Below are 14,587 nucleotides of genomic sequence, written 5' to 3'. Positions count from 1 at the left end.
CTAATGATTATGGATAAACTTTCTTTACCAATCATGATCAAATTAAATGTTTTTATTAATTATTAAATATTTAAAGGAAATTAATTAGCCAAATATTGGCTTAGATATTAAATATATAAATGAAATTAATTAAGAAAATCTAGGTTAGATATTAAATATATAAAAGGAAATTAATTAACAAAAGGAATAAAAAAGAGAATAAATTAAATTAATAATGTATTCATATAATAAATAGTTTAATTAAGAAATATCAAAACAAATTTATTCCCTGCAAATTGGTGTGGAAATGACAGAAAAATATTCATTTATGCTAATTTATAAGATTTATGAAATTATTATTTTTAATTTGGAATAAAATATAAGATTATATGTAAACTAATAAATTAAATAATGTTCGTAGAGGTGTATATGGGTTAGGTTGGATTGAATTGGAAATTTCTTTTGACCAACCTAAAATTTCGGGTTGGTCGAGTTGGCTACCCGAGTGAACCGAACAGGGTTCACTTCAAAACAGTCTTAAAAGAAGGATAGGGTTAGGTTGTGAATCCTATTATAGGGTTGGTCGGGTTGGCTCGACTAAAAAAGTTCCAACTCGCAAACCGGTTCGATTTTTTAGGGTTTTCCAATTTCAGTTCGGGATTACTCTCATTCAGATATACCCTATTGGTATCATAATAACTATCAATTCTTTTGAACGTTTTTAACCATAGCTTCATATTCTCGAGACTCTCATTCAGATATATCCTCGATTCATACACCCGAGCGTTCAATTTTCAAAACCAAATCGGTAGAAATTCAATCAAATTAACGTCGGTTTTTTTAGTTGCACCGCTCGTATACTAATGAACCACCCTTCTATAATTTATCTAATACACCTACCCAAGCTAAAGAAAGGGAAGGAGAGGCCATTTCTCCCTCTCTCTCCCATAATTGAATATTCCTCTTAACAAATTAAAATGTTTTTTTTTTTTTAAATATCATGTTATTATAAAATAATAAATTAAATTAAATTATGTAGAATAATAATTGATAATTATATATTATATTTATTGTTTGGGCCAAAAAGTCTTTGGCGTTGACCTTTTGACATCGTCATAAAGAGTGCAATTTCCATGCATGCAATACACGAAGAATATATAAATTATTAATATTAAATAGTTTAAAAATAATAAAAAAAAAACATTAAAAAAATTTGCTTATTTTTAATTATACTTATTAATTAATTAAATTTGTTAATTGTGGCGTGAAAAACAAATTCATAATAATTTAGTCAACGAAAATTGGAAGTGTATTGGGCAATTATTTTTCTTAAACATAGTTAAATATTAATAATTGTATTATTGATAATTGAGGTAAATTAATTAATTAATTAATTAATTAATTATAAATATAAAGCAAGTTGAAAGCAAATTTTCGTAGAGTCTAAAACCAGAGTCTAAGTTACAACCACTCCTTGAAATCCCATTGGACTGTCAAATCAGAAGCGTCCACGTGGATATTGTTAAAGTAGAGCCACCGCAGCCAATAATTAAACCCAATTAACTTTGAATTAAAAAATATATATAAATATATACAATTTTTTAGTATTTAAACTTTCATAATAATAATAATTGAACTTTCAAATTTTGTGTTTAATCTTAATCCTTAAAAAAACATATATATTTTATAAGTTGTTTTAATAACAATATACTTTTAATTATAATCATAATTTATAATATATATATTTTATAAGTTGTCTAATAATAATCTATTTTAGTTATTTTAGAAAATGGTGAGATATTTCTCTCTGTTAACTGAAAATTAAGATTATATTATCAATCTCGCACCCAAGTAAATAGTCATAGGTAATAAATAATCAGTAAAAAACTATATCTAGTAAAACCATATATGGTAAATAAGTATATATAGTAAATTGAATCATATATATTTTATGTATTTATTTTCTTTCTCCTGTTTCTTGTGTTTATCTAGATCGAGTGTGTACGTAGTTGTGCGATATGAGCCAAGGCAAACATACCCAACTTTAAAATCTACCTGATTAAACTATATAGATGGTAACTATTAATTATTTTTTAATCATATAATTTCTTACGATTTATGTACATCTTGAGGGTACGCGTATATATATATATACACATACATATATATATGTTCGAGACTATAGTATTTAATTTGTGAAAATCTAAAAAAATGTTCGACAAATTTAAAATGTATTTTCTAAAATTTATTGAAAATTTTCATAATATATATATATATATATACAAAATTTGTCGAACATTTTTTTAGATTTTCGCGAAATAAATAGTATAGTCTTGAATATATGAAGCAGGATACTAACAGGAGTAGAAGTCATTTCTTTGGTCAACCGGAACATATAGAGCTCTATTGATTAGAACATATACACTCGACAAACAGGCAGAACCATGACAAGATAACTAAAAACAAGGCAACTAAAAACTTAAGGGTCCGTTTCTCTCTCATAAGACTAATTTCTCTCTCCTCTGACCTTGTTCCCTATAAAAAGAAACCTCCCATCCCATCCCACCATTAACCCGAACTAAAAAAAATGGCAGCCATTAAAAGCGTTCCCGTTCTCGTTCTCGTTCTTGTTCTTGGGTCGGCCATTTTTGCTTACTCGGATAACGAAGTGAAAAATTGGTGCAGCCAAACGCCATATCCAGCTCCATGTGAACATTTTCTCACGGCAAAAAAAACCGGCACAGAAAAAAACCGGCCAATCGCTTCAAAATCCCACTTCCTTAAAGTTCTGGTCGAATCGGCCATCGAGCGAGCCGTTTTGGCCCAAAAAAACGCCGTCGCTCTCGGGCCAAAGTGCCAAAACGACCGAGAAAAATCTGCATGGACCGACTGTATCGAGCTCTACGACCAAATCATTCACCGGCTCAACCGGACCGCCGGCCGCTGCTCCCCGGTCGATGTTCAAACCTGGCTCAGTGCTGCTCTCACAGCTCTTGACACGTGTCGAGCTGGGTTTGAGGAGCTTGGGGTTTCGGCTTTCGGCTACTCTTTAACGGCTAATAATGTTTCGAAGCTGATTAGTGATGGGTTGTCGGTGAATAAGCCGGCTTCGGCTGAGGGGTTTGAGCCGCCGAGTATGAATGAAGGGTTTCCGACGTGGGTTAAGCCGGGAGAAAGGAAGCTGTTGCAGTCGAGCGCTCCGAATGCTAACGTGGTGGTGGCGAAGGATGGGTCTGGGAGATTTAGGACGGTGAGTGAGGCGGTCGCCGCCGCGAAGGGCGGAGGGAGGTTTGTGATTTATGTGAAGGCCGGGGTTTATAGTGAGAATGTTGACATTAAGGCTAAGAATGTTATGTTGATCGGCGATGGCATCGGAAAAACTATCATCACCGGAAGTAGAAGCGTCGGCGGCGGTTCCACCACTTTTAGATCCGCCACCGTTGGTAATTCTCCCCTTCCTTTTTTATTTTTTATTTATAAATAAAATCATAATGAAAATGGGTTTAAATGGGATTTTAGTGAGGTTTAAGAATTCTAATTTTAAAAAATGGGTTTAGAGTTTTTCTTTCCCAATAATAAATAATAATTCTTAAAAATAAAAATAATTAATAATAATTTTTATTCAAATGGAAGCTTTGGAAAACACCACCCATTTACAAAAGCTTAAAATTTTAATTTTTTATATAATAATAAATAATAGATTTTATAAGATTTCTTAACAATTTAAATTATTATTTTAAAAAAATATTAAATATACCTAATTCTTTTGATAATGTTTGACTTAGTTCATTAGTCTAGGTACATATTTAAAAGATTGCTATGGATTATTAATTTTAATTAAATAATAAAAATATTTACTGAATTTTTGAAAATTACGTAAATATTGTAAAGTTGGGTGTTAGACATTTTTAATGAATTAATTTTTTATTTATATAAAAAAAAAAGAGTATAATTCAACAATTTGACTAAGTATTACAAAAATTATTTATTTATTTGTTTTTTTTTTTTCTTTTTACATAGAAAATATGAAGTCAAAGTCAATTGAGTCCTAAATTTTAATATTTTAATTTTTGAATTGTATTTTAAAAAATAAATAATTTAGCACTATATTTTTTAGTTTGAGAATTTTGTTATTAGGATGTATAAAACTTAATGAATTTAATAAAAATAATTAAATAATAATAATGTTAATATTTAATTAAATATGTTTTTAAGGAGGGTTTTATCGAATTAATTGTATTATTTTATTTTTGTATTAATTATTAACTGTGGACGTCGCTGAAATCTCAGCCGTTGATGGAGACGGATTCATCGCACGAGACATAACTATCAGAAACACCGCCGGAGCATCAAACCATCAAGCGGTGGCGCTCCGTTCCGGCTCAGACCTCTCCGTCTACTACCGCTGCAGCTTCGAAGGCTTTCAAGACACTCTCTACGTCTTCTCCGAACGCCAATTCTACAAACAATGCGACATTTACGGCACCGTCGATTTCATTTTCGGCAACGCCGCCGTCGTAATCCAAGATAGCAACATCATCGCCCGCGATCCTCCAAACAAGACGATCACGATCACCGCCCAAGGCCGCGCAGATCCGAATCAGAACACCGGAATCTCGATCCACAATTGCAGAATCACGTCGGCCAGTGGCCTCAGCGGCGTTAAGGCCTTTTTAGGCCGACCGTGGAGGGAGTATTCGAGAACTGTAGTCATGACATCGTCGATAGGAGGGTTTATCAGTCCGGCGGGGTGGATGGAGTGGAGCGGTAATTTTGCGCTAAATACTCTGTATTACGGCGAGTATAAGAACACCGGTGCGGGAGCTTCGACGGCGAATCGAGTGAAGTGGAAGGGTTATCGTGTAATTACCAGCGCGGCGGAGGCTTCGAAGTTCACCGTCGGGAATTTCATTGCCGGGGGATCTTGGTTGCCGAGTACCGGCGTCCCGTTCACTTCCGGCCTCTGATTTGATTAGCAATTTTAAATCTTAATTACAATGTAAGAGGATGTAAGTTGCAGGAATAAATGAAAGAAAATATTGGCATTTTAAATTACAAATTTAGTGAAATATTACATTTTTTTTTTTGTGAAATTATAAATTTAGTCTTGATTTTTTTTTTAATTTACAAATTTATTAAATAAAAATTGAAACTCTATATATTCGTGAATTAAAAAACAATATTACATAAGAATTTTATCATATACCCTCGATATATTTATTTATTTGCAAATATATATATATATATATATATATATATATATATATATATATATATTTGCAAATAAATAAATATATATTTTTTCAAAAAAGGTTGTATACAAAATATATACTTCAAAAAGTCCCCAAGAATACCTGGTGTGGAACAAAAATTTTGTGGGTCCCTAACGGTTAGACGAATCTGACTCTCAACAATGATATGATATTGTCCATTTTGAACATAATCTCTCGTGTCTTTGCTTTGAGCTTCCCGAAAGGCCTCATACCAATAGAAAGAGTATTCCTTCGTTATAAACTCATGATCATTCTCTAAATTAGCCGATGTAAGACTTTCATCTTTCAACATCAACTAGTCACAATAGAGATATGGGGTAGAATTGTATCATACTAGCTCTATCAGAGTACTTTGTAGTGAGGATCCTGTGGTAACTAATTTTTTTCTCAAACGATTGGTCGGTATATTAAAGGAGAGAAACTAATCTGACTCATTATCATGGAAAATCTTAAATTGAAAACATTTATAACTCAGCAATCCAATTCACTTTTCTATACTGAGAAGAAGACATGGTTTGCTATTACTAGAACAAGATTACAATAGGTTATAGAGCAGAAGGAAGATAAGAAAAAGAAAGAATGTTCCTAACCCGAAACCGAATCCATCGAGATCATAGCCATGGTTGCTCGAATGCTGAACTGCACAAGTGGATGAAACATGAAGAACAGGAAAGGAAACAGAAAGGAAGTGTACAAGCAGTAGAAGAAAAAGAAGAATCACTGCAACCCAAATACCCAGTTCAAGTAGAGATTCCAAACTCTCCCATATGGATTGAAGAGTTGGCCAAAATATTATGATTCCTAGAAATCCAACTATGATACAAGGTACAAGAGGTGATGGCCCTGCACTATGTTCCATTATCTCTCTCTGAATTAGAACCTGAGTGGTGGCAGAAGAGTGATAATGAGGAGGGAAGGCTGTTTGTTGATGGTAGGAGATGACTTTGGAAAAGCTTGAACGTTTTCATGCTTTTATGAAGGTCAAAATATTAGTTGATCAATGATGAAAGTTCCAAAAGAATTTAAATTTCTTGATAGGATTGGATGCCAACCTGAGCAACCTGTATCTAATCGAGTAACTAATTGCTATCTGTTGAAAGTAATAACAAGGAGCCCATGTGGCTTAGTAGGACGATGAATAATCTGTTGACGATTGTTGGGAGGGAGTCCCACATCGGCTAATTAAGGGAAATGATCATAGGTTTATAAATAAGAACTACATCTCTATTGGTACGAGGTATTTTAGGAAAATCAAAAGCAAAACCACGAGAACTTATGCTCAAAGTGGACAATATCATACCATTGTGGAAGTTCGTGGTTCCTAACATAATCAAGTACCGGTTGTAATATTAAATGAAGTTTGATAATGACACTTAGATTAAATATGTATTTGAATGACATCATAGGAGACCTACAGATAAATAATATGCGAAATTCAAGAGGTTTAGAATTTACATTTGAGGGAGCAGTTGGAAGTCCAAGAGCGTCCAATATCTGTTCTTTCTAGCTGACAAAAGAAAATATATAAATGGAGACCAAGAAAGTTCAGTAAGAAAACCTGATAAATAAGCATCCCATGGCTCTTTGATGAACACTCAGCATCTGGAGGGCAGAAAAGCACCACATGAATCTGTAGAAAGCGTATATAACCACCACTTGAATCTGTATGAAGCTTTCCATTGGACATCAAAAATAACGTAAAGGAAATGTGGAAATGGGTGACGATTTCCTACAAGATTATTTAGTCTAGCACTGTAATACTATAATACTAGCATGAACAGACAGCTCCTAACGCTGTTGGGAAAGGAGTCCCATATCGACTAATTAAGGGTTGATCATGGGTTTGTAAGTAAGGAATTGAGACTTTGGGGAAACCAAAAGCAAAGCCATAGAGCTTATGCTCAAAATGGATAATATCATACCATTGTGGAGCGTCCGTAATTCCTAACATGGTATCAGAGCTAGACATCGGGTGATATGTTAGAGAGGACACTGGCCCCCAAGGAGGTGGATTGTGAGATCCCACGTCGATTGAAGAGGAGAATGAATTATTCCTTAGAAGGGTATGAAGACCTCCCTAATAGACACGTCTTAAAACCGTAAGACTGACAGCGGTACGTAACAGGCTAAAAAGGACGGGGGAGGTGTGTAGAACCATAGAAGTTCATACCAAGTCTTTAAACTGTTAGATTGGATCTTCAATATCCAAAAAGAATATAACTTTCCATTTATCCTCATGTAGAAATAAAACAGAGCAAGAAAATGTTTGATCTCCTCTTAACACAGTTCTTGAGAATTTTACCAAGAATTCATATTATACTCCCCACCGAATTTCCTAAAGCTACAAAATTACAGCTTGTAAACCATAAACATGATGGTGGCCAGATACACTTGTAGCTCTTTCATAATGTTGGATTATATCGGAGATGTTGCTCATAGAAGTTAATCAACTGCAGTGAGAGAGTAGTAAATACTAAGAGGTCAGAAACTAAGTAAGTTAAATATGTAAGCTAGAGTACGAAAAATTGATCAATTACCAGAAGTGGATTGTTAGCCTTTAGAAATTTGTTATTCACCGTTACTTCTTTTCCATCAGACCTACATGCAAAAAGAAAAAGATCCACAATCACTGCTTAGAACGAACCAAAAAGAATAGGAAATGGCCAGAGCTTGTTCCTTTGGCTGTCTTGTCAGTAAAATGCATGCCAATGGGAGAGAATTGAAGAATTGTATAGATAACCAAGCTCTAACAGATGATGAAGCTAGATTTTTGTGTGATTCGTAAGAAATTTGAAAACAATAATTGAAATCAAGTAGAGTTTAGCTAATGACTATTAAATAGAGAAAACGAATAGTAATACTCAACAGCACAAAGGAAGAGTAGTCAGTGTTGTATAACAAACCTCACAGCCAAGAAGGTCACGACTACATCCGGGATGTTATTTGATACTGAAACTGAATAACCAACAGGCTTGATAATCCTTCTTATAGTAGCTACATTTCTGGAGTGGCCTGACAAACTAGGATTCTCGGGCCCCAGTTGTTCATTTTGATCAATTGGCCCCATGTTTACAGTCACTCCATTTTGTTTTAATCTTTGTTCAGAGTTTTCAGCTGAGGCTGCTTCCTTAGTGAACCTTTTCACCCTACTAGATTTCCTTCTCTTGGCTCCAATGGAGTGACTTCCCTGAGTGGAACCCACCGCACAATCAGCCTTGGAATCATCATAAACAAGGCCAAGATCTTTAGAAGACTCTGCTTTATTATCAGAATCAACCATATTGGCAGATATTGCTGTCTTGAGCTCGATAAGTTTCAAATCATATTCGTCTCTCCTTCTACTTCCATCAAATTTCTCACCCATATCTCCATTTTCAACATTGAATGTTCCAGTAGAGTCTATAAGTACTTGAGGAGTAGGAAGATCATAATGAATTATGCTGTTTAAAGGAGTGGCCGATAGACAATCGTCCACAGTACTCATGTAAACATTTGTGACATTATCAGTAGCTATGACGCGGTACTGTTTTTCCTCCTGAAGTTGATTATTACCGTCTCCATCCTTGCGCTTGCGCTTCCGCTGCTTTCCTGATCGTGAGCTACAAAAAATGAACCCAGAATTAGGATGTGACGTTCCGAGTTGTGAGGAAATCTTCGAACTACATTTACATTTGTCATACATTTCCATCCTTTTCTCAAACTCCTCAATAAATTCAGCGCATGATTGGAGATTGTCCCAGGGTTCCCATGTGTTGGCAGTTTCTGGCCAGCCATGCCTATCAACAACAAAAAATTGCCGAAGCTACTTTCACGAATATCAAGAACAAATCACAGGGATAAGATCTGAACAATAAACCAAAAGGAAAACAGCAAGATCGTACATACCATTTGACAAGATACTGAAGCTGTCCCTATGGATTCGAAAACAGAAATGAAAATCTAACATCAGACTAATAAATGACATACAGAAACACAATCGTCTGAACAAAAAAATCCAAGGGTACAATACCAAACTAATTCGAAAACAAAACACCGAAAAAGCTAATCGCAGAGTACATAGAAATAGAAGAGAATTTTGTGAAAATAAACTCATTCTCAGAAAATCTATAATTTCTAAAGTACAGGCCGTAACCTGCAAAAGGAAATCCACATTCTAGTCGAGAGAACGAGCTAAATTTTGCAAGTTCTGAGATACCTTACGAACTCGTTTCCTTCGAATAGCTTCAACTACGAAGAAGCCATCGTCAAGCTTTGTTAGCTCAGAAGCAGTAACATCAGCGACAGCATTCTCTTCTCCGTTGACTTCTCCGCCTTCACCGGCGAGTAGTGGAGTTTGGACAGAACTGTTCTGAATCGAAGAAGCTGGAAATCGAGATGAAATTATAAGTTCATTTCCATTGTTGTTAGAGTTGGAAGGAGCTGAATCTCCATTAACAAGAGTTGAATCTGTGAAACCAGGGACTGGAAGCGCCATTGCTTCAGTCTCAGAGCTTCCCACCGCCTTCTTCTTCCCTCGCCCCATTTTCGTCTAATCGATCCTTTCCCTCTCTTTTTTTCAATTTATATCCAACATAGGATTATGGCCATAATTTCTTTTCATTTTTTTGCCTAAATAAAAATTCAGTTCAATAATTTAAAAAAAATTTATAAAAATACCTTTATTTTTTTTTTATTTTTTTTAACCCTCTTAAATCATTTTTAAAAAATTTAAAAATACCTTTAAATTTTTAAAAATACCCAACTTTTAAAAATAGCATATTTTTATTTTTTTAAAAAAATAAAAAATTCTTAACATTAATATATAAATAAATAAAAATAATTAAAAGAGTATTTTTTTTGAATTTTTTTTTTAAGTTTTAGAGTATTATTAAATTTTTTAAAATTTTATGTGTACTGGAAATATTTTTATTAATATTATTTAATATTTATAATTTTATAGTTTTAAAATAGTTATAATTTATATAAATTTCACTTAAACTATCATTTATTCACTGCAAAAATTGCATTTATTTCCTACTTTTTAGTTAATAGTAATTTTTGATAATATGATAATTTAGTTTGAATTGTTTAAAAATGGTAATTAAAATAATTTTCTGTTTACTACGTTTTTTTATGATTAATTATAATTATAATTTAAACTTATATTAAAAAATAATTTTAATTGAATTATTGTGTGTTTGATTACCCTAAAGTGATTCTCGAACTTTATTTAAAATAATAATAATAATATAATAAAAGGAATCACCTTTTGGATAATCAAACTTCGAATAATTATTTAAAAGATTATTCTAAACGAGTTTAACAATTTAAGCATTACGGTTAATTTTGTTAGACGAACATGACTCTCCACAATGGTATGATTGTCTACTTTGACCATAAGCTCTCATGGTTTTGCTTTGGGCTTCCCCAAAATGCCTCATACCAATAGAGTTAGTATTACTCACTTATAAACCCATGATCATTCTCTAAATTATCTGATGTGGGACTTTCATCATCCAACACCTCCCCTCGAACAAAGTGCGCCTCCCCTTAATCGAGGCTCGACTCCTTTGGAGTCTTAGTCATTTTTTACCGCCTTCGAGGAGGCTTTACTCATTTTCTTTTGGAGTTCTTTGTTCGATATTTGAAGATTTATCAATCTATTGACACGACTAAGTTTAGGGCATAACTCTAATACCAAGTTAGACGAACACGACTCTCCACAATGGTATGATATTGTCCACTTTGAGCATATGTTGGATGATGAAAGTCCCACATCTGCTAATTTAGGGAATTATCGCGGGTTTATAAGTGAGAAGTACTAACTCCATTAGTATGAGACCTTTTGGGGAAACCTAAAGCAAAACCACGAGAGTTTATGCTCAAAGTGAACAATATCATACCATTGTGGAGAGTCATTGTTATAAGAAATAAAAATGTCAACTCGGAAATTTTTTGTTTAAATGTTTTTTAACCCAACCCAACCTTTATGGTTTGGATTGGGTAACCTCGGTTAGTTGGTTGAGTTAAGTCATATGAATACCCCTAGAACAGAAAACATAAACGAACCACATATTCACGGTGGATCTCCATAGCTAGCATATTGGATTCCAAAAATGATATGCCCTCTCTAACCGGACAACTCGAGAGAACTTCTTTCATGACATGTTCACTGCGAGCAAAGTTGGTTCCAGGTTTGCTACAGCATCATGGTTATGTACAGATGTTCTGAAAATAATACCAAATAAATGTGCAATTAGGCTTGATTTTTGGAGAGTGTAAATGTTACGGTATAAATACAGCATCATGGTTTAGTATAAATGGTTCGTACAAGTGCAAAATTAACTATACTTTTGGAGAGTTATCATTCACATATAATTCGTTTGGTGATGATTTGAACCGATACTTGTTGAAGAACGTGTTTATGTCATTTGAAAGAAATGATAATCGAGCACGATACCGTCTTTAGTTACACTACGATTGTCATTGTTAGATGAACACACTCTTTATAATGGTATGATATTATCCAGTTCGAGCATAAAGATGATGATTTGATTTGAACAAAATCTCTGTAGAAATTGATCAATTTGATTTTGTCTAATATCTTGCTGCTAGTGGAACTAAAGAATCGGCGAGTTTCTCTTAAACCTCCGCCGGGAATCGACTGCAACATCCAAGCAAGCTACAATGTCGTTTGGATTCAGCAATGGCATTAGGGTTTTCAGAGGCTGTAGAGCTCTATTAGCTCCGTCGAAATCATCGGCTGCCGTTCCCGCCGCCATCAAATCGAAGGAGAAGGCTCCTCCGAGCTCCGATGATGTTGTTTCTGCAGCCGCGCCCAAGCCGAAAATCAAAAGGGTAACGACTCGATCGACGGGGATTCTCAAGGTCGTTGAGGTTTCTCCAGCGTTGAGCAACTTCTTAGGTGTATCGGAGGTTTCTCGCACCAACGCTGTCAAGCAGATCTGGTCCTACATCAAGCTCAACAACCTTCAGGTTTCTACCTTCCTTCCACTGTTATCTATGTATTTGATTGCGTACGATACCATTGTAGTTTCTAGGGAAATGAGTTGTTATCTGCGATTTTTGCTTAATGGCTTGATCGGCCAATTGATTTAGCGTGAATATGAAGAGAAATTTCATCTTCAAGTGAACAAACTAGTTCCCCGAGCCTCCAATTTTCCTTCCCTTACACTGCAAATAAATTTGGATGTTCGTAGCAATTTCTTAGAAATGGCATCTCTCAAGTCTTGATGTTCTTACCTCGAAAAATAGATGAAAAGTTCATGGGGAAGTACTTCGTTACAATGTTGGAGTTTATCAAAATTTTCTGAAGGCCTATGAAGCTGTTTTGAATGAAATCTTCCGTTATTCTTTCTTTTCTTATAGCGATAATGATCAAAATCCATGAGCTATCTTGAAACATTGGAATTGAAAATCTTTCAGTGTCCATTGATGGACTTTTGCTTGCATTACACAAAGCTTTTATACATCTAGGTCTACCCACTCTCCCTTTCAATGAGAATACTTAACTCTTGAAAGATTGACACATTTGATTGAAGGATTGTATAGCATGAACACTTAGATGTCAATCCCTGCTGTTTTTTCTGAAATGATGCAGCATTAAAATAATAGTAGGGGTAGATACCGTTAGAAACCACGACCCTCCACAATGGTTTGATATTGTCCACTTTGAGCATAAATTCTCGTGACTTTGGTTTTGGTTTCCCAAAAAGGCCTCATACCAATTTTGATGTATTCCTTACTTATAAACCCATGATCATATCCCCTTAATTAGTCAATGTGAGACTCCTCCCAACAATCCTCTGCTCAAACAAAGTACATCATAGAGCCTCCCTTGAGGTCTATGGAGCCCTCGAACAACCCCACCTTAGTCGAGGCTCGATTCCTTCTCTGGTTTCGCCAAAAAGGCCTCATACCGTCTTAGGAACCACAACCCTCCAAAATAGTATGATATTGTCTACTTTGAGCATAAGATCTCATGGCTTCCCTTTTGGTTTCCCCGAAAGGTTACTTATAAACTCATGATCATCCTTTTAATTAGCCAACGTAGGACTCCTCCCAACAATTCTCTACAGACACTACAACCTAAGGGCATGGAAAGCTAAAAGAAAGCTTTCGATTTGTTAACGATGGTAGAAAAGTTTCCACCTACATAGAATTTAATACCCTACGAATTTCATTGGCAACCAAATGTAATAGGGTCAAGCGGTTATCTCATGAGATTAGTCATGGCGTGTGCAAGCTTACTCAGCTATTCATGGATATCTAAAAAAAAGAACGGTAGAAAGGTTGTAATATACAAGAATGTCAACTAAAACTCCACCAATAGTAAGCTGTACATTTCTCCAAAGACTCTAAAAAGAGGAGGACTTCTCTTCGAAGCTCCTGATCTGATTCCTTCCCAACCAAAACGTGCCATAACAATGTCGGAGCTGCACAACTCCGCTAAAGTTTCCTTAATGTCCACCTTCCATGCTGAAAAAAAACGACTCTCGTCTTTTGTAACGACAGTTAAGCCAGGGTTAACATAAGCTTGAAGATATCAAATACCATATAAGTTTCTTCCATATGACATATTGTAGGTTAGGGTCGTCTGGTTGAAGGTTTTGTTCAGCTACACGCCAAGTACCCATAGTTTTAAAAGAAAAAACAAACGGGCTAGGCCTCGAAGAGCTCTGTCTTCCATGTTTAGTTGCTAATCAGTGAGTTTCTGTTCTCCAAGCTATGGAATGATGAGAATTTCATTGTCTTCCCCTGCAGAATCCTGCTAACAAAAGAGAGATCTTCTGCGACGATAAGCTTAAAGCCATATTCGAAGGAAGGGAAAAGGTCGGTTTCCTCGAGATCGCGAAATTGCTCACTCACCATTTTGTGAAGGACTGATCAGTACAGAAGATAAGAGATCAACTTCCAGACCATTTTGTGGCTCTTTATCTTGCAGCCTCAACTCTTATAGTTTTGTCTGGCTCATGTTTGTTTAGGCATTTTGTAAAAAAGAAAGCACCAAATTAGACGCCTTCCATTTTCTTCACAAGCCTAAGCTTCTTTGTGCTTGCTCAACAATACTTCTTTTGGTTCATGGAAGTAGGTTGTTCGTATGGTACCTCGTTCTAATCGTACGGATCTTTAAGTTTTCAATTTACTTCGAATCTCAAATGTTTTATTATGATTTTTCGTCGATGTGCTAGAATCGACTCATGTCAACATTTTCGTGAATACCCTTATTTCATTCAATCATAGTATGTAGTCAAGTTCATTCCGAAACTTCTTTTTATAACAATTAAAATTTTCTTATGGTTTCAATCAAATTCAAGCTTATGTTCTCTATTCAT

At 34.8% G+C, this 14,587-nt stretch overlaps 3 protein-coding genes across 3 annotated transcripts; 2 read left to right on the top strand and 1 right to left on the bottom strand.

Annotated features, from left to right (window-relative positions):
* The first annotated feature begins 2,542 nt into the window (after positions 1-2,542).
* On the top strand, positions 2,543-5,038 carry LOC111799873 (Plant invertase/pectin methylesterase inhibitor superfamily). The gene is made up of 2 exons (XM_023683363.2): positions 2,543-3,422; positions 4,270-5,038. The coding sequence occupies exons 1-2, from the start codon at positions 2,567-2,569 to the stop codon at positions 4,944-4,946; spliced, it is 1,533 nt and encodes a 510-aa protein (XP_023539131.2). The 5' UTR covers positions 2,543-2,566; the 3' UTR covers positions 4,947-5,038.
* Positions 5,039-7,456: 2,418 nt separating this feature from the next.
* Positions 7,457-9,804, bottom strand: LOC111800640 (chromo domain-containing protein LHP1). Its single transcript, XM_023684426.2, has 6 exons — positions 9,448-9,804; positions 9,138-9,163; positions 8,933-9,028; positions 8,156-8,851; positions 7,790-7,850; positions 7,457-7,702 (listed from the first exon to the last, which is right to left on the bottom strand). Exons 1-6 carry the CDS (start codon positions 9,772-9,774, stop codon positions 7,655-7,657), a joined length of 1,254 nt encoding a protein of 417 aa, XP_023540194.2. The 5' UTR covers positions 9,775-9,804; the 3' UTR covers positions 7,457-7,654.
* Positions 9,805-11,802: 1,998 nt separating this feature from the next.
* On the top strand, positions 11,803-14,397 carry LOC111799758 (upstream activation factor subunit UAF30). The gene is made up of 2 exons (XM_023683223.2): positions 11,803-12,227; positions 14,016-14,397. Exons 1-2 carry the CDS (start codon positions 11,919-11,921, stop codon positions 14,136-14,138), a joined length of 432 nt encoding a protein of 143 aa, XP_023538991.2. The 5' UTR covers positions 11,803-11,918; the 3' UTR covers positions 14,139-14,397.
* Positions 14,398-14,587: the final 190 nt, after the last annotated feature.

The sequence above is a fragment of the Cucurbita pepo genome, chromosome 8 (assembly GCF_057944985.1).
Source record: "Cucurbita pepo subsp. pepo isolate OVF chromosome 8, ASM5794498v1, whole genome shotgun sequence".
NCBI lineage: Eukaryota > Viridiplantae > Streptophyta > Magnoliopsida > Cucurbitales > Cucurbitaceae > Cucurbita > Cucurbita pepo.
This window is presented reverse-complemented; position numbering and strand designations above follow the sequence as displayed.